Source organism: Protopterus annectens, chromosome 11.part0 (assembly GCF_019279795.1).
Source record: "Protopterus annectens isolate FY-2018-M chromosome 11.part0, PAN1.0, whole genome shotgun sequence".
Taxonomy (NCBI): Eukaryota; Metazoa; Chordata; order Ceratodontiformes; family Protopteridae; genus Protopterus; species Protopterus annectens.
The window spans coordinates 1,381,284,272-1,381,309,888 of record NC_056745.1 but is presented as its reverse complement, the minus strand read 5'-3'; the positions used below and the strand labels follow the sequence as shown (position 1 = coordinate 1,381,309,888).

General features: G+C 41.2%; 1 protein-coding gene across 1 annotated transcript in view; it reads right to left on the bottom strand.

Moving 5' to 3' along the window:
• LOC122815078 (putative cation exchanger C521.04c) overlaps window positions 1–25,617 on the bottom strand; it is a 1,300,764-nt gene that overhangs the window by 740,073 nt on the left and 535,074 nt on the right. The window contains exon 4 of the mRNA XM_044087322.1: window positions 7,440–7,548. Within this exon, the coding sequence (XP_043943257.1) occupies window positions 7,440–7,548 (109 nt within the window). The remainder of the gene's footprint in view (window positions 1–7,439; window positions 7,549–25,617) is intronic.

Below are 25,617 nucleotides of genomic sequence, written 5' to 3'. Positions count from 1 at the left end.
CCCTGAGGCCAGGGAAGATGTAGATGCAGCAGCCACTGCTACCCAGCTGGGAAAAAAGGGACTGTAGTCCCTGAATAGGGAAGCAAACCCTTCAGAATCAGTTTGTCCTGCCTGCGTTTAAGTGCCCTGGGGTTGAAGCCAGCACAAATAGGACAGGGGGACTTTAATGTGGTCTACACTAAGGCAAACCAGTGTGGTCATCCACCAGAGATAGCTTATGGCTGCACTCTCCATTTCCTAAAACCTGCCTTGAGGGCTTCTGCCATTCTAAAAACAGGCCCAAGCACACACACTAGATAGGGAAGAGGTTTTGTTTTAGTCTGACACAGAGAAAAGAAAAGATGTAAGGAAGAAAACAGGAAGAAATCAGAAAGTTTTCACTTACATGACCAACTAGCTGGAGCTCAAACCACACTTGCAACCACTATGGCGGCAAACGAGATCTGAAGGGAGAAGGGATACAAAGGGATGAGTCTGGAGCACGGATCTATAGCTGAAAAATGCAGCTGTGTCAGATCCGGAACCCACAGGCTGAAGACCAAATGAAGTAAACTACTCAGATCCAGTACTCGTTCCCAGTCTGGTCTTTTTTCTCTCACTTTCTTGCATTCCTTTCTTTCGATTACTTCCTGGACTTCTGCATTCCACCACCAGTTTTCCTTCAGTGCCTTATTTCCATACCTGGCTCAGTTGCATATCTGTTCTACAGTCTTAACATATGCTGTTTTGAGGTGCTGCCAGTCCAACTCTACCCATGTCCTCCTCTTTCTGATGTGTTAGAATCCAGAGTAATTCCTTGAACTTTTCTGCTTTCTTTCCATTGAACTTCCAGGTCTTCATCCTAGTCTGGAGACCTCGGAGCCTTCTCTGACCACTGCTTGCAGGTGACTGTAGCAAACAGCGGCTTATGCTGTGGGCAAACTGTTTTGCTGGTGATAACTTTGCAATTGCCAATTCCACATTAGTGCCCTTTCTTTACTAGGAAGTCTACCCGAGATGTATGTTGATCACTCCTGTATGTGATTTTGAGTCTCCCAAACCATGTGCTGGCCACCTATCAAGCTGACAAATCCAGAATGGCCTCTCCTCTGCTCTTATTACCCCACCCATGTGGACCCAGGCAGTATCGTATCATGTTCCGTCTGTCCTGGCATGTGCATTCAGATTACTTAACACCAACTCATGTCGTCTTGCTTTATCGAATAGGTCTTGCAACTGCACCATTTTCCTCACTATCACATCTCTGCTATGGAACATGGGCTGAGATTATGAACACTGCCCTCCTCCTTAAACTGAAATCTGATTGTCATTAATTCTGATGAGAGCCTTCAGAAACCACTTCCTCACCACAATTACCACACAATTTCTAGTCTGTCCTCCTCTTGAGCAGATAACTACATCCCAAGCCAAGTGGATTTGCTGCACTGCCTTTCTAGTCTTCCTGGCTACATAGGATGTCCAGCCTCCTCATTAAATGCTCTTTCACAAATAGTCAACTATCCTACTAGGGCCCCCAATATTCTTAATCTATTCCTCACAAATATGTCCATTTCCATACACAATATACCTTGTTAAATTAGACTAATTTAGTGACATTTTCCTTTAAAACGATTGGTACGTCCCTGTAATTAGCTCTGTGCGAACTTCTCAAAAGCAAACCTTCAGTTTCTCAGTTACTTAAATTCTGCTGTAATACTCAATGGATATCATCGCTAAAGCTGCTACATACACCTCTGACTTGCACTACCACTTGGCTATATTGATAAGGCAGTCCCTATCCATGCAAATAGGAGAAATTTAAACCCACCCCTGAGGAGGAATACCCATGTAAATAAATTAAAACAGCTTAAAGTTTATGAGAGAGACCTCATTCTACCTACCTTAAGAGCACACTTAAGCAAACAACCAGCCAAGAACTTGGCCACAAAAAACAAAAGCAACTAAAAATATTTCTTCATAGGTTGGTACTAGGCTATAAGCCCTAGGGCCTATACAAGCCTAGCCATAACAATTTCCTGGCTATTTCTTCCCACATTATTTACTTTCCTGGACCCCTGTCTAGCAGGGCGACTGACGTGATCCCTGGGGTGAATTTCCTTTCTCCCATCCAATCGTCAAGGTTCCTCTTGAAGAGGTCCAAAGAGGCACTCTGCTTGACATGTATGGGCAATCTATTCCAGAGTCTGGGGAGTCTCTGGGTCAGGAACCTATCCCTCCAACATGTTTTGTTTATTGTGATGACAAGGTTTAGATCCCTGGAGCGTATAGCTGAGGGATTGGGATTTCTTTAAGTGTAGCATGTCCAACAGCTCTGGGTTTGACATGGCCTTGTATGTTAAGCAGAGATCGCCTCTGAGTAGACAATATGTGACAGAGTATAGCTGGAGTTTAAGACTGTCAGCGTAGGGCATCTGCTTTAGGCCTGTGATTCTTTTAGTGAGGTATTTCTGAGGCCTTTCCAGTTGTTGCAGATGTCTTGAGAGGTACATACCAAATGGGGTGTTGTATTCTATAATGGGTCTAATGAGGGATGAGTACAGTGGGACAATGACCTTTTTTTCTGGATGAAAAGCCCTTAGTGATGAGGTGTGCCACATAGAAGGATTTCCTGACTGTTGTGGTGATGTGGTTATCGAAGGTGAGACCACTGTCCACCTGTGTCCCTAAGTCTCATCACACTTTGTGTTTAGTGTACTGCCACCTATATGATAATTCATGGATACATGTTTTTTCCCCCAAAGGGGATAACAATACATTTCTTGGCACTGAGCTTGAGCCCATGGCTCTGGCACCAAGCATCTGTTTCTGTAAGGCCCTTTTGTAGAGTATCCACATCATTTGGGGATTCAATAATGGCTCCCAGTTTGCAGTCATCTGCAAACTTTGTTAGCCAGAGTCCCTTAGTGTTGACCTGTACTTCAGAGAAGTAGATGCCAAACAAGAGCGGCCCCAGGACTGAACCCTGAGGTACTCCACTTGTCACTTGTCTGGAGCTGGATTTGGAGTCGGCTACTTTTACAGTGTGGGTTCTATCAGTAAGCCATTTAGCAACCCATTGGGTGACATAGGGATTAATGCCCAACTTAGTAAGTTTATCTATGATTCCAGAGTCGGGGATGGTGTCAAAGGCCTTGGCAAGGTCTAGATAGGCTGTGTGGACCACCTTACCCTTTAGCTCTTAGGATAATGTTCAGAGAGTTCGCAACACTACTGCACTTTCTAATCCAAAGGAAATTGCTAATATTCTAGATAACTTTAATGCAAACTGTATTCCACCAACAGTTCTTCATATCTATTCCACAGGTTCCACAATCCCAGCCACCCCTTTAATTACTAAAGAACAAGTTCTGACCTCTCAAAAACACATACTTCATCCATGGGCCCCAGTAATATACCAGGTTGCCTGATTATCCGTGCAGATATGGGCTTTCAGTACCCATACTGAAACTTTTTAAATCTAAGCCTCTGCACTGGTTACATTCCTGAAGCCTGGAAAATAGGCACTGTAATGCCTAACCATGGACCCTGCTGATGACCCAACAGTTTCACTAGACTCCAATTTAAAGATAAGAGTCACAGATGTATACTGGGCTAATGACCACACTCCTTTATAAGCCTAGTCATGCAACCCAAACATCTCAAGTTATTGCACTTTAGAGGTTATCTAAGGGGTGTGTATATTACACCATGATTTAATGGCTGCCTCTCGCCAAAGACAGGTGTCAGATATGGGGTGAATTTCTGATTTCCCATCCACTGATCCAGGTTGTGCTTTAGTGTTACAAAAGGGCTCTGCTTCACATGGATGAAAAACCCATTCCACAGAATGGGGGTTCTTTGAGATTCATACCTGCTCCTCCATGTCCTACTTAATTCATAAAGTTTAAATTTTTAGATCTAGTACTTCTGATGCGGTTTGCAGATGTGGGATCAAGAACGCTTTGTATGCATAGCAAAAATCACCACAGCATGTAGTAAACAGTAGAGATAGGGCTTTGAGGTGATCTGCCTAGGATATTGTGTTTATGCCCTGTATTTTTGTGGAGCACATCTCTCACCTCAGTCTAGGAATTTAAAACGTCAAACCTGTACCCTCAAATTTGGCTTTGTCAAAGGAAAATCATGCCTCTAACTTTCACTGCCAACGTAAACAAAGCAGCAAATGGTTGCAGTACATACAGCATGCATAGACCCAACCAAGGCCTTTGACACTATTCCCCATGCAGGCATTAAACGTCTAAATCTGAACAGAAATCCTAATATTGTACGGTAGATAGCCAACTCCTTGTCTGCCAAAACCCATGTGGTTATAGTTGCAGGGGTCACTTGTGAAAGCAAAACAAATCAATAGAGAATCACAAGGCTCAGTTATGGGCCCTTTCATATTTAGCATCTACTTCTCAAACCTTCAGGCCAGCATTTCCTGCTTATGGCCAAGTCTGCAGACTACTAAATTGGGCGTTTCAATTTCAACTGACTGTTGCTCCAACATGGGTCAAACCAAGTTAATTAGTGCAAGGGCAACGATCTTAAATATAAAAATGTATCAGAGTTCATTTTGGTAAACAAAAAGTAGTTTCACAGGTTCATAGGCAAGTACTAGGCTAACTGCCCTTGATTGCCATTTTAAGCTTAGACAGTTTTCTTTTTGGTGCCTGAAAACCTCCCATTTGATTATAGATTAGCCTTACCTATAACTGTATATTGCCCCCAATGGGAAATTCTGGTATGACCTCCGTTACTGAGGGGCCCCATGCAGAGGATAAAGCATTTAGGAGCTGCCTTTATTTGTAGTGCAGGGGGGGGCAGCCTTTGGGTAAAATTTCTATTTCCCATAAACAGATCTAAGTTGCATTTGAATATGGACAGGGATGAACCTTTATATGGATGGTGAGTCTGCTCCACAGCAGCAGCATCCTCTGCCATATGTACCTGTTCTTCCAAACCATTTCATTGACACAAGAGTAGGATTAGATCCCTATAATTTGCATTTCTGTTTACATCTAACTTGATGTGCAGTAAATCCATCAGTAATAGGTCAGAGGATGCCTTGTATGCCCAGCTCAGGTCACTTTTTGGCAGTCTGTAGTAAAGTACAGTGGCAGGCTTTGAATTTCACTTGTACAAGTATCTAGGCACCACTTCCTTATTTGACCATTGTTTCTCCACAGCAGTTCCGCAAGCCTTATCTTGGCCATGCTCATTTCCATCTCCACTAGATGCAAAGTAGTCTCAATTCCACTTTACTCTAGCATGCACTTGACTAAACATGGCACACAACTTGACAGATCTCGGAGATTCACAAGTAAAGATCAGTGGCCTCAAAAATCACTGGCAGCCCATTCCCTGTACTATCATTTACAGACTCCCCCCATGGAGATCAGTGTCTAGCCTTTTGAGGCATGAAAGATCCAACCCTATTTGACAGATTCCTTTTCAGAAAATGGTACCTCAAAAACCCTTAACACATTGCAACCAGATGTCTCCAAGTGAGTTGTATCCTACTGAAGCCTTTGCAAGTCAAATATTGCTTGTTCATAATTGCATTAATTCCAAAACCATGCTAAATAGTAAGAGATTTCACCTTACACAATGACAAACTGTATTGATATTTGACCTCTGTCAAATACAAATATTGTTAATTTAATATCTGTCAAGTTTCATGTTTTTTTTTTTAAATCTCAGCAACCAAGTAAACAGAATTGCTTAGCCTCATATGAAAGCTCTCAGCTGGGTGAACAAAATGATGTTGACAGAATGTGTGCAACTTAAGTGGTTGCTGAGATATTGCAAGTTGTTTACAATATCTCAGCAACCATGGCATCCAGATTTAAGCTAAGGGCAGTTGAAGTAGCACCCTGACCCCCATGTGTAAAATGGGAAAAAGGGGATGAGAATGGATGGCATCCATATCCAAGGATATTATACCAGTGTATTCAGCCCTCAGACCGATAATAGATAATGCACTCTTTGGCTTGTACCTTGCTAGGCGTCTGCAACAGCTGGAGAGTCCTTAGATTTCTCAAAGAAATACAGGGTATAACCAACCATATGTGAACCAATTAAAAGCCCCATCACTGCATTCAGTTTCCTGATTACTGAGAAGTCATCTGTGTCTGTGTCTGATCTACAATGCAGTCTCTGACCCAGTCCTGACTGAAATGTCACATTCGCAAAATTGCACAAGGGTTACCCCATTCCAAAGATTTAAACCAGATCCCTGACATTAGACAATGCTAGAGAGAGAAAGAAAGAGGTGCCCCAGAGATTGCCCCTCCTCTGGAATAGGCTTACTATTCATATGAAGCAGAGCCCTTCTCGGACATCAAGCTCAATCTGGACAGGTGGATGAGAAATCGCAAACTCACTCCTGGGGTGGTGCCCACATCCCTTATGGACAGAGGCAGTTTGTAAATAGTCAAAACCCCACTTGCTGACCCTTATCTTTCACCTAGGGATAGAACATGGTGTAAAAATGTTTAGGCATGTAACAGCTTTTGAGCCATTAGCCTAGTACTCTCCTGTGAATCTAAGTATTACAGTTATGTTTACTGCGACTTAAAATCCACTTTAAAGATCTAGAACCCAAGGAACACTACCACTACAAAAAGTCTGTGCTGAAGAGTTTGCCATTTATACCATCAACCCCTATGGTTCCAGAGACGTGAACATTGGCTTGAAATGAGGACAATTTGATTACATCAAAAACTTTAGGCTCCGTCCATTTGAAGTTGCAGTACAAACTTCCACGGCTCCCTTGTAGGTAATGAGTTTAAGGAACTAAATCAGCAGCAGAGACAAGTTGGCACGAGATTCAAATCCCAATGTATCCCTTAACTCTGGAACAAACGACGACACATCAAGCAAAGTAGCAACCTTCATAGTAAGGTTAGATAACCGGATGGGCAGCCTTAAATTCTCCCCTGGTCTATGTTGTCTTACCCTCCCTTGAGGCTGGAGAGAAGTTTTAAGAGTAGGTTTTTTTTGGCTAGGCTGTAATGGTCTGCAGACTGATTACCTAGTTCTCACCTATGAGCACATCCTAGCAGATTATGGGACTAGTCCACTAGGCTGCATCTGCAAAGCCAAAAGAACTAGCCACTTTGCAGACTGAACTCACTAGGCTCTTCTCAAATATTCATTTAATTCTTGTAGTTACCTTGCCAGTATCAATTTACAGAAAAGTAGGTCACAGCCACCTTTTTATTCAGTAGTAGAAAATAAAACTAGCACACAGACATTGTGCAATAAAGACTTGTTGAAAATGTGACAAACATATGACACTCAGGTCAACTAATTCAAAGAGATGCCACAAAGGCAAAATGATGAAAGGGAAACTCTCCAGTACAAATGCAATGCAATATGCAATGAAATACAGGTAAGCAGGTTTTCCCTCCTCTCCATAGTAAAACATGATTCTGTATGCAATACATAGTTACCTAGAGGAGTTTTAACCATGTTCAGTTCAGAGCAGAGTTCCTTGACAATCTGTGAACGGTCTTCCCAAGGCCTTTCTGTCACATGGCTCTTCCATTTCTTAAAGCCAAACTACAAGGAGAAAAAAAAAAAGGATTGAAGTAAATAAGCAACTCTGAGCATACTGGAAGATTGAAGAGCACTTCGGATAAGTTCTTGAAGCTCATCATTCTCCCAGCATTTCCAGCCCTTTTACAAAAATATACATTTTACTCTGTTACATGACTTAACTTACTTTGAACAAACCTTAACTTTCCAGAGTTTACCTAAACATTGCTTACCTAAACATATGTAGTTTCTAGAAGCTCTTCAATACCAGTTTTCTATGGAATTTTTCAAATTCCAAAAGCATGTACATTGCTCTAGAAAGTTGTAAATGATTATTCAAATGAGTGTTTAAATTTAAGTATCACTACTCAACCAAGGCAACCCACTTTCTCACCTTAAGCACAAGTTACCCAGCAACACTAAGCCCCCATGAGATTGTGTTTAGGGCATGCCTCTAATAATTTTCACAAACTTCACTAAATTCAGCATAGTCCTAGGACAGTGTGCCCTTTGTTTTCCTTTGATTATGTAAACGGTCATGCTCCCCTTAACACCTTTCCTCCAAATTAGACCATACAAAATATTACATAGCTATAAGAATCAGAGGAGGTTAGAAAGGACTAGGAAGAGTGACTGTATAAGCAATTCATAAAAACAAGAGATACATGTAGGTTTCCCAAATATGCAGCAAAGTCTAGATGATTTAGGATCTTTGCTTGGAAGTGCTACATAGGTATTTTTATACCCCAAGTAGACTCCAAAGAATTTTTTCCCAGGTAGACAGCAAATGTTGGAGGTGATGGGGTAGAAAGACGTAGCTGGGAATACATTGAGTGTAATGAGTTGACAGACTGTAAAGTTTCCCTGCAGACTGCTCTGTCAAAGATACTGTGCGAGAAAATTTGTGCAACTAAGGAAATAATTTTTCAGCTATGATACAGAATCAAAATTGCCTGGACATGGTATGGCCTTGTTATAGTGGCTGCCAAAAAAATCAGTTACTAAAAAAATGGAAATTTGTCTAATCCAACTTTAGAGGTAGTGAATATAGTAACAGAGAAAACTGGAATCGGGATCTTTAGAAAAGGGTAGGAACAAATTACATACAGTTCATGCAGAGGAAGAATGAGATTTAAAAGGCAGGATTTGAGTGAGCTAGTGTCAAGTTTGACTGTTGATGACTGGATAAATTAGAAGGGATGTAGGTTTGCAACTAAAATTAAGTCAATATGGTTTGTTTTTATTTATATAAATGTAAGATTATTAAATCACATAAGTCAGACAAAAATGTTTTTTTTTTTTTTTTTTTTTTTTTAGAAAAAACACTTCCAAGGTATTTACCTGTATTTGATGTAAGCAAATGTGTTTGCATACAAGCAAGTTGTAACTGTGTAATAATTTACATTAAAGATTTAAATGCATTTCCCTAGTGTGGTATCTTTTAATACCTTGTAACATTTTGTACATTTTCCCTGCTATACAGCCACTTCTCTATTGCTGCTTTGTGTAGTTAAATTTTGTCTGGCCCAGGTTATTACTAAAAGGTCCTGTACTGGTCCACCCACCATTCAATTTGATAGTCTCACTTCCCCACAATCCTCTGCCCCACATTAAACTTCTGCCCTTAGCAAGCACACCCAACTCTTCCTCTCTCCCACAGCAACCCCCATTCCATATTTTCCTCATGCTTCTCTAACTTTACTTTTTGTTTTGTAAGCCATTTCTAATCATCCCAGGTCAAAGTCTCAATATTAGCATATGCTTTTTGTATAGGTTCATAGGTGTGTACTAGGCTAATGGCGCTGGGGCTTTTTACAAGCCTAGCCCATAGAAGTGCCCTGGCATTGTGCCGCCAGTCGTTGGTTCCCAGTGCCTCTCAAGTAGAGCCACTGGAGTGATCCCCGGGGTGAACTTTCCATTTCCCATCCACTCAAGGATTTCTCTTGAAGAGGGCCAGTGAGGTGCTGTTGACATGTATGGGAAGTGTATTCCAGAGCATGGGTAGTCTGTTATGAACCTGTCCCTCCAGCATGTTCTGTTGATTGTGGTAACGAGGTTGAAGTCTCTCTGGAGCATGCGGTGCAGAAGGATTGGGATTGCTTTAGACATAGCATTTCTAACAGAGCTGGGTCAGACATGGCTTTGCAAGTCAAGCAGAGATTGCCTCTTGGTAGACTATACGAGAGAGAATAGCTGTTTTTTTTTTTTTTTTTTTTTGAGTCTGTCCATGTAGGACATGTTTAAGACCTAGGATCTGCTTTGTGAGGTACTTTTGTGACCTCTCCAGCTGTTGCAGGTATCTAGTGAGGTACATGCCAAATGGGGCATTATACTCTGGTCTAATGAGGGAAGAGTAGAGAGAAATGATTACATTTTCTTCTTGGATGCAAAACCCTTGGTAATGACATGCTACATAGGACTTTGACCACAGTGGCAATGTAGTGGCTGAAGGAGAGATTGGTGTCAACCTGTGTCCCCAGATCTCCAACACCTTCAGTGTTCAGTGAGCTCCCATTGATGTGATAATTTGGTGGAACTATGTTCTTCCCAAAGGGGATGACGCATTTTTTGGCATTAAGCTTAAGGCCATGGTTTTGATACCAGTCATTGGTCTCAGTGAGGGCTTTCTGTAAGATGTCTGCATCACTTGGGGAATTAATAATGGCTCCCAGCTTCCAGTAGCCTGAATTTGGTCTGCCACAGTCCCTCCATGTTGGCCTGCACTTCTGAAAAGTAGATGCCAAACAGGAGGGCCCAGGACCGATCCCTGTGGGACTCCACACGTGACTGGTCAGCAGTCTGACTTGGAGTTCACTATTTTCACAGTGGGTTCTGAGAGCCAATTTGCAACCCACCTAACTATATAAGGGTTGATGCCTAGTTTGCAGAGTATCAATAATTCCCGAGTGAGGAATGGTATCAAAGGCTTTGGCCAGAGTGAGGTAGGCTGTATGAACTGCCTTACCTTCATCCACTGCTCTGGTGACTGACTCACTCAACTAGATTGAGTAGACATGATCTACCTTTCACAAAAACAAGAGATTGTGTGGGCTCTAGAGTTTGGAGATTCCCTATATCCTTGTTAATTAGGTCCATGATGATGCACTCCAGAGCCTACATATCAGACCAATCGGGCTAATGGGGCGTTAATTTCCAGGTTCTGTAGTAGCTCTTTTCTGAAGAATGACTGTAGCAGTGCGTCATTTGGTAGGGACAAAGCCCGATGTGAGGCTGTGAGTGAACAGAGCACAGATGTGGTGCTAGTTCACTTTGTAATTCATGTAGAACACAGCCAGTGATATTGTTGGCAATATCTGTTGGCTCAGTATAGCAGGTAGCATTGTGAGGTAACTAAGCAAATCTGGGTATTGCCATGGACATTCTTGATATAAAACTGTAGAAAGCTTTGTAGTTATTTTCCATTGGCACAGGTGCCGTGAAGTTAACCATCTGTTTTTAGGAGTCCAAAGTCAGCTGTGGAGAAGTTTTTCATGGTGGATACCTTTGTGGGGGTTGTGGATAAGATGTGGATTTCCATAGTGATTAGTCTGTGGTCAGATCTAACCACAGAGAAATTTACTATTGGTGTAGAGCAACGGTTGCCCATGTTAGCAATAACCAGGTTAAGGATGTTGCTTCCTCTAGTGGGGATAAGAATGAGCTGGTCCAGGGCATTGAAACTAATTCCAGGAAGCGTTGGGCCATTGCATTTGTGCCAGAGTAGTTTTCCCAGCTGAAGGGGGTAGCTGAAGTCACCTAGTATGAGTGTGTTGCGTTGTATCTTAACAGCCTTTTTCCTTAAGGTATGCATTAAAGCAAAAGCTATGTACTTACCACAACAGTAGACATGGGATGTCAAGGTGGAGCCCACACAGCAGACTTTAGCTTTCATACTCCACTACACCCAACATACACCAGTCTCCTTATAACCTCTGTTAGCAGCCTATAACCAAACAGACCTTGAAGCATGAAGAATGGAGTGAAAATTAAGGGACAGACTTCAGGTTTAGGTCTACTAGGCCTGTATGACGCTGGAAAAATGATAATTTGGAGGAGGATGAAGGGCAAGGTTGTCTAACCAGGCAGTCCACTTTGATTAACAGGACAGAATCCCCAGCTACCAGTCTTCCTGGGTGAAATCGTAACAGGATGCCCATGGACATTCTTGTCTCAAAGACCTCAGCTGTTTTAGTTTGGGAATGGTATAACCTAGACCATATTACTGTTGCACAGATGTCACCTATTGAACTTAAGAAAGCTGTAGAAGTTGCAAGGAATCTTGTAGAATGAGACTTAGGTTTAGCCAGTACAGTTCTATTAATTGATATTTGGAGGTTAGAGATAGCCATCTGGACAATGACTGGACATCTGTCCCAACACAGAGAATGTGGAAGAGACTAGCAGCTGATTGTACTTTCGAAAATGTTTTAGTAATATGCAAGTAGAAATGCAGTTGCCTGTGAATATCTATGTAGCATATCAAATACTCCCGTCAGAATATTGCAAAAGAAAAGATAGGAAAATGAATGGCTTGAGAGAATTCTGAGGCAACCTTTAGCCAAGAGTTATGCCCAAGAGAACCCCTCTCCTTAAAGCCAAATATGGAGGTTTGGAGAAAAGTGCATACAATTCTGACAAGTCTGGCCAAGGTAATAGCCACCAGGAGCAGCATCTTCCAGTATAGGCATTTCAAATGGGATGAAGCCAGTTTAAAAAGGAGTTAATGCTTCCAAAACAAAACAGAGGTACCTTGGAGGAGTGGGGTATTTACTGGGAGATCTTAAAAGATTTCTTTGAAAAAGATCTTGCAAGCTTTTTGTGCTTTTAGGATTAGGAATGGAAGCTCTGGTGAAAGATATGGCAGCTAAGTGGACTTTGCTAGCAGAGTAGTTGGATCCAGAGTCAGATGAAAAACTGCAGTACTGTGGGAACTGGGGCAGAGAAGGGATGCAATCCCTGTTGGCAAACCCAAAATGAAAACTTTCTACTTGGTCTTGTAAAGTTAGCATACAAAATCTTTCACCACTGAAAATATAATATGGATCACCCTTTACGTGCAAGTTGAATTTCCATCCATAACTGAACTACAAGAGCAATGCAGTTCAAGGGAAGACTACAGCATCCCTTTGACTGTCCCTGGGGGGAAAGTTATCAGCAGCATTTGGTGGTGGTTGTGGACAGGTCACAGCAACGCTGGTCACAATGGCAAAATTTGTGCCACAAATGTCAAGAGCCACTCGAAGCAATACACACCTCAGGCTAATAGCTGTCCTGTTCCAGAATGTGCATTGCCACTAGAAAGTACCATAAAGGCATCAGCCCCTGCCACATTCATGGCTTCCTAGCATTAGGGATGAGATGGGGCTCCTCCCTGCTAGCTGATGTAACAGAACATGTCAGTGTTTACAGAAATCACACAAAGCAGTCCTAAAAGGTGTGCAATGATCACAGAACTGCTCAGATTCTCCAGGAAACTGGTGTGAAAACTGGCCTCTTGCTGCGTCCACCTGTCGAATTATTTTCCTTTTGAAACACCCCCACCCCACAGTAGACATCCATGGTCACCATGGTCTTTAGAAAGAGGAAGAGTGAAAAGTTTTGCAGTGTACACTGGTAAAAAGTTGCGAGTCAGCTCAAAGAATCTAGTGACTGAACCACACACACACAAGGTACACTGTGGCATCCCTGTGTAAAACCTTGCCAGAATGGAAGCCTCCCACTGGACAGAGGTCCTTTAAAATAACAGAAGCCGTTGGGTTTGGTGCGAAACGTCTTGTAATTACAGTTTTAAGTTTTTCTTCTGAATTTTGGCAATGCGGGATTATGTCCAGATGGCATCTTAATTAAACAAGCTTTGCAGTGGTTCTATGCCGACAGACGTACCTAAAGGACAGACCAGGGAAGCAAATAACTGATTTAGTGTGGCAACTAGGAACCAATTTTCCAGGAATGGGTAGATGCAAATATCTCTCAACCTCATGTGGGCTGCAATAACCAACATGCATTTTGTGAACACATGCAGGGAGCATGGGTTCACCAAAAGGCAAAGCCTGGAATTGATGGTAACTTGCGCTCCTAGCCAGAAGCAAATGTAGCCTCTCGAGGATAGCATCTTGAGGTCAATCGAGCCTATCCAATCCCTTTTCTGTAGGGACAGAAATGACTTTCACCATGACCATCCAGAATTTTTTTAACAAACTCACTTGGGTCAATTCTGGAATTAACGGGCCTAAGGTCTTGGGAATAAAAAGGAATCTTGACTAGACTAGACGATCTAGTCTGCTGGCACCTTTTGGATTGCTCTTCTGGAATAGCAGCACAATCTTCACTCTATCCTTTTTAGGTAGGGAGATATGTCGAGGAGAGACTGATACTTTTCGGGACTATTGGGAAGGGAAGCCAGGCCTGAATATTGCTGTTTACACACAAATCCCATGTGATGGCCACACACAAGTTTAGGTGAAGACATTGTCTGCCTCGAGTACTTCAAGAGTAGAAGTCAGGCAACCATTCACTGATGAAGATGTTGCTTCCAAATGGATGGAAGTCTGCAGCCCTGGTTTTACAGAAGTCCTCTACTTAGGGGGCAGTGCCACATAAAGGGACCTCATCTGCCCATGCTTGAAGGTGGCAGTGAATGGAAAGTGCCATTTCTTTTTTAAACCAGAGGGCATTAGATTCCCAAAAAAGGAACTTTGGGGGGAGGGGGCAGAAGTTTTTGACCTTTGGTCCAAAAGGAGGAAGATCAAATTAAGGGCATCAGCAAGGGCACCTTAAAATTGCCCACAAAGTTGCTTAAGTGGAGGCAAGTGTAGCATCACATGGTTATGCTTGTGCCTGCGATGCAGAATTATGTAATAACCTCATGAAGAGGCTGGAAATTGTCAACATAGTCGCCCAAGACTAAAGCTGTATGAAAGCATCAGATGTGACCACTTTCTCTTCCTAGCCACTGTTCAGGTAGGTCACTGGATTCTAATTACATGTCAGGTAGTTCAGCTTTTGAAGGATGAATGTGCCAAGTATAAGCACTTCCCCATGCAATCTAATCCTACACTCCTTTTTAGGAAGGTGACCTGCTGGACTGTTCATTCTTTAGTGGCTGATGTCACAAATGAGTCCTCTTCACCAGTAAGGTCGGTCCTTAGGTGGTCAATTATTCTGGGGTGCTTTTGGCCATGCTGAACTCCAGCCATACAGGCTTCCCCCAACAGAACAATTACGTAGTCAGCAGAAGGAAGCAGATATGAAGGAATCAAAGAATCTCCTTCAGTGAAAACCCAAACCTTCATGCCTGGCTTAGACACAATAAACCTGATATCCTATCCATCTCTGAAACTTGGTTAAAACCCCATATAAGAGAGACTCTGAAATACCACCCAACTATTCAATCATAAGAAAAGAGAGCCTGTAAAAAAGGGGGTGGAGTAGCTCTCCTATACTCATCCTCCTTATCAGTTACTCCATATAACAAACCTATTCCCCACTTCAATAATGCCGAACTACTCCTAGCACTATTCCAGATTAACATACACAAGCACATATGTATAGCCTCTCTCTACATCCCCCCTGGTGACAATATTGCTACACTCGAGGACATCCTCTCCTGGCTCTCCACCATTAGTAATGAAACAATAATCCTGGGAGACATGAATATTAATTGGTCCTCCATTCAGTCTCCCACAAACCCACTTATCAACCTTTATAACTTCACAGCTAATTAACTCCACAACCCACCCCTCAAAAAACTTCACCAGTGGTAGCATTTTAGACTGGATTTTAGTCTCACCCTCATTTCTCCGACAGTGGTATACTTCCAGACCCTCTTAGTGACCACCTACCCACATTCACATATAGACTTGCCTTCACTTCTACACCAATTACATTACTACTCACAACCAAAAAAAACTTCAATTCTATAGCCTTTACTGACTCCCTAAAAGCAATAAACTGGAACATTCTAAAAACTCTACCTCTAGATAATGCTGTTGCCCACTTCAACTCAACCTTCTTAACCCTTCTAAACCACCATGCTCCTTTACAGACTAAGAATAAAAATCAAAACTGCCCCCTGGCTAACCAAAAATACACTAGCTATCATGCGACACAGAGATAAAGTCTGGGCACTATAAGAAAAATAGGTCCCCCATAACTCAAAACGAATACAGATTACTTAGAAATAAAGTAAAAAAGCTCATCATCACAGACCGACAAAATTACTTCGCCATACTCCAAAACAGCAATAAAACTAACCCTCAGAAATTCTGGAAAGGAATCTCTACCCTTATCAATCCTGGCAAAATAGACAACCAGAGCCCTGACCCCAATGCTGCAGATAGATTTGGCCACACAATTTAACTCTTTCATTAACTATTTCCAAACTAACCAACATTCTAACACCACTCCCTCCACTTCACCCTCGCCTTCCCCTACTAACACTTTTACCTCCACTCTTACTACTACACTCTTCCCTCTCCATCAACATCCTCTAATGCCCTCTCTTCCCCTTCCTCTCCTTTCTCATTTAAACCCATAACCACATCTACCATAAAAAAATTCCTTCAGAAACTGAAGCCATGCTCTAATGCCCCAGATAACGTCCCTTCATACTTTCTTAGCATAGCTGCAGAAGCCATTGCCTACCCCATTAGTATTCTAATCAACCGCTCTATCCAAGAAAGCATAGTACCCCAAATATGGAAAAAGGCTTTTATCATACCCTTACATAAAGGTGGTAACAATACCACCAATTTCCGTCCCATCGCTATCCTATCTCCCATCTCAAAACTCCTAGAAAAGTGTATCCAACTACAACTCCTACCATATCTCTTAGACAATCGCCTACTAAATCCAACTCAGCATAGCTTTAGACCTGGTCATAGCACTGACAGCCCCCCTCTCCTTCCTGGAAACTGTAAATAAGGCCCGGGACTCTGGCCATATTGTGTCTACCATCCTACTTGACCTCTAAGGCCTTTGATACCATCTCTCACAAACTTCTTCTAACTAAACTCTCTCAGTTCAACCTATCTTCTTCTTTAAACTGGTTTTCCAGTTACTTATCTAAAAGATATCAATCAGTAAAATGGAAAAAGGCCACCTCCTCTTTCCTCAATACCCCAACTGGAGTTCCCCAAGGATCTATACTAGGTCCTCTCCTCTAATATATTCATAAACGACTTCCACAATTCTATCCCTTCCTCTAATATCATCCAATATGCAGATGATTCAACTATTATCTGTTATGCCACATCCATCCCCATGCTGCAAAAGCTTACACAAGATGCACTCTCAAACCACTGAACAATGGATGAAAGAAAATCACCTAGCACTAAATGCCTCAAACTAAATTAATGTTTTTTACTCCCTCTAAAGCCACCTCTATCAATATAAATACATGTTCTATCACTAGTCATAACACATCTCTAGAATTGGTGTCTGAGGCTAAATTACTAGGGGGTCCAAATTGATAGTAAGCTTAAATTCAACTCCCACCTTCTACTAAATATAAAAAAAACTCACCAAAAATTAGGCATGCTCTACTGACAAAATCGTTACCTTACACCCTCCACTAAAAGTCACTACCTCATTTCTTATCCCCTCCCTTCTCTACAGAGCCCCACTCAACCAACCTACAATCCTCCCTTAAAACACAACTTTCCTCATGTTACAACAAAATCGCTAAATTCGCTACTAGCCACAAGTCATCTAGCCACCACTGTTCTCTCCACAAACTAAAATGGCTAGAACTAACCAATCAGCTCACCTACACCCAACTGACTTGCACATAAGCTCATTTTCAACCCCTTACTATGTCCATCCCTTTCCCCTGCCTTTAAAATGCACCTACCCAACAGAGTACTAAGATCTAACAACCAAAACCTAATAGAATTGCACAAACCAACTCACCCCTCAGGGAATAATCTCCTATCCTATGGTCTAGCACGTCTCTGGAACTCTACCACCATCCATTCGTATCACCTCTAACCACTTTATATTCAAAAAATCTCTTCACTCATCTACTATCCCAGTGGGAATGCTCCTGCACCCATCCATCATATCTACTATCCCAGTGGGAATGCTCCTGCACCCATCCTTCATATCTACTATCCCAGTGAGAATGCTCCCGCTCTAATCATAATACACACTGGTAATTACTTTTCCCCCTCTCTCAACTTCCTTTCCTTCCTCATACATTCCTGCTTGTACTAACTAAACCATTTACAAAAATGTATTGTGTCATATATTCAAGTTTCCCAAGAGTTAATGGCTTCTCAGTACTTGTATTAAAAATGTTTTTCTTTTCTAGTATGCATCTTCTGTAACATTCATCACCAGTCTGTACAATTTGTAACCTTATGCTCTAAGCTGCATCACTTGTAAACTTTGTAATCTAACCTAAAATCTATTGTAACCTCATTTCTGGTGCTATACTACTTGCAATGTCATGCTCCAAGCTACATAATTTGTAAATTTTTGTAATCCAATGTAAAACCTATTAAACTTGTTACTGGAGCTTTTCTCCCCAGGACTCCACTGAAAACGGGTTCATCTTGGCCCAATGGACAATCCTGGTAAACCAACTGCAAATAAATAAAATAATAAAATAGTGGGTCAAATACCCCTCTGTCGCATCAATTCTAAGATTTCAAACATGAGGACTTCAGAAAGGAGGCTGAACTTCCCTCCAAATCAGTGAAGTTGGCCTTTAGTGCAAGACTCTGCAGGGAAGTCCCTCCCTTCACATGCATATTTTCATGGAGATTCTGATGGGACTTCACTGAAGCACATTAGGACTTATGGTGCCTTCCTGGAAGGGATGTTTGAAGACCACAGAAATGCTTTGTTCCCAGACATGAATGAGAGCTCACAGCTGCAGATTGAACATTGTCAAATTCAAATACAAACTTCTCTTACCAGTCACCTCCACAGTAAATCAAAAACCAAGGTGTATGCCAAGAAGTGCATTATTGTGCTTTTTGGGAAAGCTGCCATCCAGGCTAATTACATTGATAAGGCACCCCTAACTGTTGGCATATGTAAACAATAATTTGGCCTTTAACCAACATGTGGCCAAGATAGTAAGAAATAATTCTGAGTCACCCAACTTAAGGGCATGGCATCCTGCAAGTCAGACACTTTATCCAGCCCTCACCAGACCCATCATTGCCAAGAGCATTAGTTTTTTTTTATTGGAAAATTTGCTATGTTCCCACAAGACTGTTACTGTTTGTGAAACATGGTTAAAGAACAATGACTGGAAACCAGTTGTCAGGGTATAAAATGTTTTTACTGTAACAGACTACATTAGGTGGAGGTGTTATGATGGGGATTAAAGATGGTTATGAAACATTACATATTCAATATCACCAATACTATAGACTGTAACTGACCAAACAATTGGAGTGTATAGACCACCAAAGTCAAGTGCAGGTGACCTAGAGGAATTCATACATTTTTTGCATGAAACACAGCAGGGAAGATTACTTGGGGAATTTAATTTACCAGAAAGACTAGAATATGGATTCAACATTAGCAAGGAAATTCACAACGTATATTCAGGAAAAGCAATTGCTTCAGATTGCAAAAACCTACCAGGGGACGGAACATACTACACATTGTTTGTATTCCTAAAGAAATTACTGTTACTTCAAGTCAAGTTTTACCACTGTTGATGTGCAGTAATCATGGGGTTACAAAGGTTAATTTGTTGCTAGGTAATTCTGCCAAACTGAAATCTAAACCAATGCACAGGTTAATTACAGATTATATGGAAGCAAAAGTCACCAAGTAAAACTGGAGTGAGATGTTCAGTGGAAAGACTGCAGATGGAATGTGGAAAGCTTTGAGAGAAACAGAGCAAAAAAATACAAAATGTTTAGCATCAGGATCTAGCCATACGCCATCAGGGGTATACATTTTCTAGTAGAACAAGAGATCAGATTAAGTTGAGACAAAATATAAGAAATGAGAGGGAGGTTGAACTAAAACAAGCTGGACAAAAAGATTAAAAATAGCGAGACGATAAAGAATTTAAAGAAAATTCATATAAAGATATTGAGCATAATAGGAAGCCTTTTTATAGACTCACAAGATGTGGAAGGAGTAGACAAACTGCAGATTCTAAAATTTATTCTCACAACATATTGCAGATACATTTACAAAATCTTATGCAACATGGTTTGGCTCCACAAAAGGGTGATAAATTGTCCTAGTGACATCCAGGTAACCCCAAATTAAATTTGGAACACCTGTACCACAACCAGACAGTACACCTCTTTACCAACATGCTGGTTAGGACTTTTAATCCCCTCCCCCTTTGACCAGGAAATATTGAATTTCGAAACACTTATTTATGAACTTAGAAAAGAGTTCAAAGATGGTTTAGAAATGACAGAGAAGAAAGAAGGGTGTTGACAGAATTGACTAGCAGTTAGACATTGATGAAACCTGACAAGGGGGGTAAAGGTGGTATTGACGGATATGGACTACACTATCAAAATTGCAGAGATCCTAAACACAGACAACAGGTATGCTGTGGTGTCTAGAAAGGAGCTGAATATAGCTTATAACAAGATTGATTGGATTTTGTTTGATAATTTAAGCCAAGATCTTAACGAACTACACCACTTTTTGAAGGTTACAAAACCCTTCATACCCAGTATGTTTGGGATCCCCAAGGTCCATAAGAATGTCAGAAACCCACCCTTTAGACCTATTGCCACCTCAGAGGGGACAAAAACTGCCCCTGGCAATATTTGTGGACACAATTAAAACAGTACCAGTGCAAATATCCATGTATTCTTATAGATCTGTGAGTTTTTTTTTTTTTTTTTTTTTTACATAACATAGGATGTTTAGAGTTTAAATCTGAATTTATTTTTGTGACAGTGGACATCAAGGATTTATTTTCTGTTATTCCACACCAAAAAGGCCTAGAATGGTTCGAACACATGGAGGGTTTGGATTTCTATCTTCAGCTGATTTTAGGTTGGTACTTGAAAATATGGAGATGGTGCTCAAAAATTTTAATTTTTCAGGGGGGAGCTGTACCACCAACTAGATGGGGATGCCATGGGTTCATCCTGTAATCACATATTTGCTAATATAGTTATATTTGGAAATCCATCATGTATTTGATCCCACGTATAAAGATTATATTTCTAGGTATTTTCATTTTTTGGACAATATTTTTATTGTGTGGAAGGGACCCCTTGAGATGATTCCCAATTTTATTGAATTCCACCACAGAATGTCTAAGTCTTACCCACAAAATAGGATTGAACACAAATACTTGAAAGTCTGCATAGAGAGAGAAAAAAAAAAGTTGGATAACAGATTTACATCCAAGCATCCAAGGCTTATAGGAAAAGGTGCTTCTCCAACTCTTACCTACACTACCAAAGTAGCCATTGCTATTTCCAGAAATGTAATATTGTGAAGGGACAGATGGTAAGAGTTGCAAGGATGACATCCAATAAGGATTTTATACAGGAATTAGATTATGTTCATCCCCCCTCCCTTTTTTTTTTTTTTTTTTTTAGAAAGAGGGTATCCAGATGAATTGATTAGACCCATTAAGGAACAAGTGCTACAAGGATGGGGAAATTTGCATATACCCTTACTCTATGTGGAACCTTTAATAAAACAGGGTTTGGTTACAGGGACATCATCTATTACACCCTATCTAGTAAAGACCTTTGACCAAGATACATGGTGGTTAAAGAAAACCATAAATATGGGGTACTTTTCAAAGAATGCCCAGTAGGTTAGACATATTTAAGACAACTGAGGTACAGTTATAAGAGAAATTATAGTCTTAAGGAAATATCGGAAAAGAAGAAGAGTACCATCAATGGGACAATAGCTAAAACAGGGACACAAGTGTGGAAGGTGTCCCAATGTACTTATGGCTAACTAAGAGTTTAGAAATACCAAGTATACCTTCTAGCCTTAAGACACTGATGTACAACAGCAGTAATTCAAAAGGGGTGGTCTATCTCGCTTACTGTAAATATTGCTGGGCATATTACGTTGGTAAAACTGAACGTACTTTGAGACTGTGTGTACGAACATAATTTTGACATCAATAGAAAGAAACCAATGCTCTGTATATGCACAGTCTGGTGTGCACACAGGCAGATTAAGTTTTGGGTCCTGGAAAAGGTAGTTCCTAGTGATATAGGTGGGGATTGGGAGAATATAGGGAAATATGGCAGTTAAAACTGGATGCCTGTACTCCACCTGGTACGAATGATCTCACTTCTTCCAGCCTTAAAAATGAAGGTGTCCAAGTCCAGAAGGGCTAAACTAAATTATGTATACACATTCATTACTATGACTATTGTAAAACCATGTTAATTTTTTATGGCCGTTTGCTATGTTGTAATGGACATTTGTTTTACCTTTATCAGTAGTTTTAGGGTTTGTACAAGATCTTTCATATTTATATCTGAATATACACTGAAAACAAAACTACCAAAAGTACAGAAAGTTTTTTTTTTGTTTTTTTTTTATTTTTTTACTGTCTTGTCTTATACAGCAAGTACTGTTTAAACTCAACTAATTCTGTTTTTTAAATTCTAGTTCACTGGCACCATTTGCATAATGACCCACTTAATGTTTTATCCAATGGAAGATGATTAATGTACTATAAAACATGGGTGTAGAGAAGGGTTCTGTTTTTATTTATATTTGACCGGGAGTGTCCGACTAGACGTAGGTCCATTTTCAGCGGAGGCCTGGGGAGAAAAGCTCCACAGTTAAAATAGACAGTAGTTACATTGCATTACATAGAGATTAACAATTTACATAGCAATTACTTACAACATATTTACAGATGAAGAATATAGTACATCAGTAGACAACTAGAATCCATCTGTGAAGTACATAGGACATTAACAAATGTTAAAATAAGTTCAAGCTGCATAATAAGTACTAGGCTTATGAGCATCTGAGCTTGCTATAATCAAGGTAGTTAGTGGAGTGGAAAGAAAGGTAGTGGTTGGATGGAGTGGGTGATATTAGAGTGGGAGTTGCAAGGGCATAGCCAGCATGTTTTTAGGTGCGCTTTTTGTAAAGTTTTGAAGTTGGTGCATGATGGTATGGAGGTAATTGTGGGTGGGAGGGAGTTCCATTATTTGGCTATGGTGCAAGAGAATAGTGCTTCACCAGGAGAGTTATTGGCTTTAGTGATCTGCAAGTGATTTTTGTTGCTGGATCTTAGTGGTCTAGTGGTGCGATAGGGTTGGAGTAGATTCTGGAGGGATGGGACATTTAGTGGATGGTTTACTAGTTTGTAGGTGAGTGAGAGTTGATACCATTGAAGGAGGTGAGAGAGTTCACGCCAGCCCAGTTCAGCAAGTGAGACAGTGGTGACTATGGTAGGATGCCCCTGTGGCAAATATGGCGATTTTGTGTAGGTCTCTAGCTTGTTTAGATCGCATTGCCTTAGGTTGGTATATATTGGAGAGGCATAACGTAGGGTGGAGATAAGGTGGGAATTTGCTATTGAAATCTTTGCTGCTTTGGTGAGAAGATGCTTATTTCTGTATAACGCTCCTAGTTTGTGGACTTTTTTTATGGTCATGGATATGTGAATGTCAAATTTTAGTTCATTGTCTATTTCCACTCCTAGCAATTTGGTGTGTTCAGTTGGGTATATAGTGGTGTTGTCTTTTGCTGTGATGTTAAAGTGAGAGTTGTTTTGAGTATGTTTGGTGGGTTGGAAGAGGAGTAGTTTAGTTTTGTTTGGGTTGAGTATTAATTGGGCATCGGATAACCAAGTTTCAGAGGAAAAGGCTTCCTGTGTGACTTTTTGCAGTATGGGTAGGGACTGGGCTGAGCAGATGATGGTAGAGTCATCTGCGTATTGTACGAGTGCCATGTTTGGTGGCAGAGGCTAGATTATTGGTGAAAAAGAGTAGGGGACCAAGGATGGATCCTTGGGGAACCCCTATGGAGACAGGTAGTTCGGATTGTTGGCGGTCAGACAGAACTCTGAAACCAGTTGGTGACAGTTTGAGAAGAATAGGTTATTGAGGACAGAGATAAGTTGTTTGTGTGGGACCATGTCAAATGCTTTAGATAGGTCTAGGAAAGTAGCAGAGGAGAGATGGCCATTGTTTTTATGCTGAAAGATAGTGTTAAAGGAGTAAGGCAGTGGTGGTGCTATGGTTTGTTTATTCTGATGGTCTTCTGAAAGATGATGAAAGCGCTTAATATGTTTAATATCAGAACTATTTGTATTGGTTTTCATTGCTTGCCTTACTCTGCTGTCTACTTGCTGGAGGAATTTTTATTCAATGTTAACTGGTGTTTCTGCTGACACTTGTGCCGTCAATTGTTGAAGAGGGACAGCCTTCATAGGTGCTGTGTGTGACTGGTTTGTGCTTTTGGAGTGTATAGACCACCAAAGTCAAGTGCAGGTGACCTAGAGGAATTCATACATTTCTTGCATGAAGTAGGGAAGATTACCAGGGGACTTTAATTTACCAGAAAGACTATCGATTCAACATTAGCAAGGAAATTCGCAACGTATACTCAGGAAAAGCAATTGCTTCAGATTGTAAAACCTACCAGGGGATGGAACATGCTGCACATTCATTGCATTTCTAAAGAAAAGTACAGTTTTGTACCTACCATAAATGTAGATGTTCGAAGATCCACATTGCTGCAGTCATAACCTGTGGGTAGTCCGCTGTCCTCGGTCGGCCCGAATACCAAAGTATTAGGCTGACGTCGGTCATGGGCGCTCAGATCTGACGTCAGTGCGTCACGGTATTAAAGCGCATGACCGACGTCATATCCTCAAGTCTTTTCTTGCCCCAGATGTCAGAAGGCCCAAAAAGAAAGGCCACAGCCTAAAATAGAAAAAACCCCAAAACCCATGCACAAACAATATCTACAACCTAAACAAACCAACACTCCAAACTACAGAGGGGAAGGAGGGAGGGTAAATTGGACTGCAGCAATGTGGATCTTCGAACATCTACATTTATGGTAGGTACAAAAAGTACAGTTTTGTACCTACCATAAATGTAGATGTTCGAAGATCCACATTGCTGCAGTCCTTACACTTGGGTAGTCCGCTGTCCTCGGTCGGCCCGAATATCAAAGTATAAGGCTGACGTCGGTCAAGGCGCATTTGACTGACATCAGGACGACAGGGTACAAATGTGCATGACCGACGTCATATCCTCAGTCTTTTCTTGCCCCAGATGTCAGAAGACCCTAAAAATAAAGGACAAAACCAAAAGACAGCAAACAACCAACCCACCACCCTTGCACTAATTATATGTACAATATATACAATATACACAATATGTACAACCCAACCCACACAGCCACCTCTAACTACAGAGGGGAAGGAGGGAGGGTAAATTGGACTGCAGCAATGTGGATCTTCGAACATCTACATTTATGGTAGGTACAAAACTGTACTATGTTCTTCATCTCACATTGCTGCAGTCCTTACACTTGGGTAGAATCCCAAAGCAGAGGAAAGGGAGGATGGCTAACTACAAGGAAGCAGGAGCTGCCAAAATGCCCTGCAAAACAGCAGTGGCAAAACCAGCCCTGGATTTAGAGTAAAGTGGCAGGTGATAATGCCTAGAGAAAGTATGCACTGAACTCCAAGTAGCTGCCTCCAAAATATCCTTGGTTGCCACTCCCTCAAAAAGCTGTTGAAGTGGCAGTAGCCCTAGTGGAATGAGGCCTAATCCCAGCTGGAATCTCCTTGCCATGATGGGAATAACAGAAAGCAATGCAAAACCCAATCCACTTAGAAATAGTTTGTTTTGACACAGGCTTGCCCTGAGAACTCAAAGCAAAAGAAACAAACAACTGCTGAGACTGCCTGAACCCTTTAGTTCTGTCCAAATAATAACGCAACTGCCTGTGTACATCTAAAGTGTGCAAAATCTTTTCCCCTTTATTTTGGGGATTTGCATAAAAAGTAGGCAAATGAATAGTTTGGTTTAAAGCCACACTATAAACCACCTTAGGCATAAAGGAAGGATTAGTACGTAATGATACCCTATCCTTATGGAAAATCAAGAAAGGCTCAACCGCCATAAGGGCCTGCAATTCAGA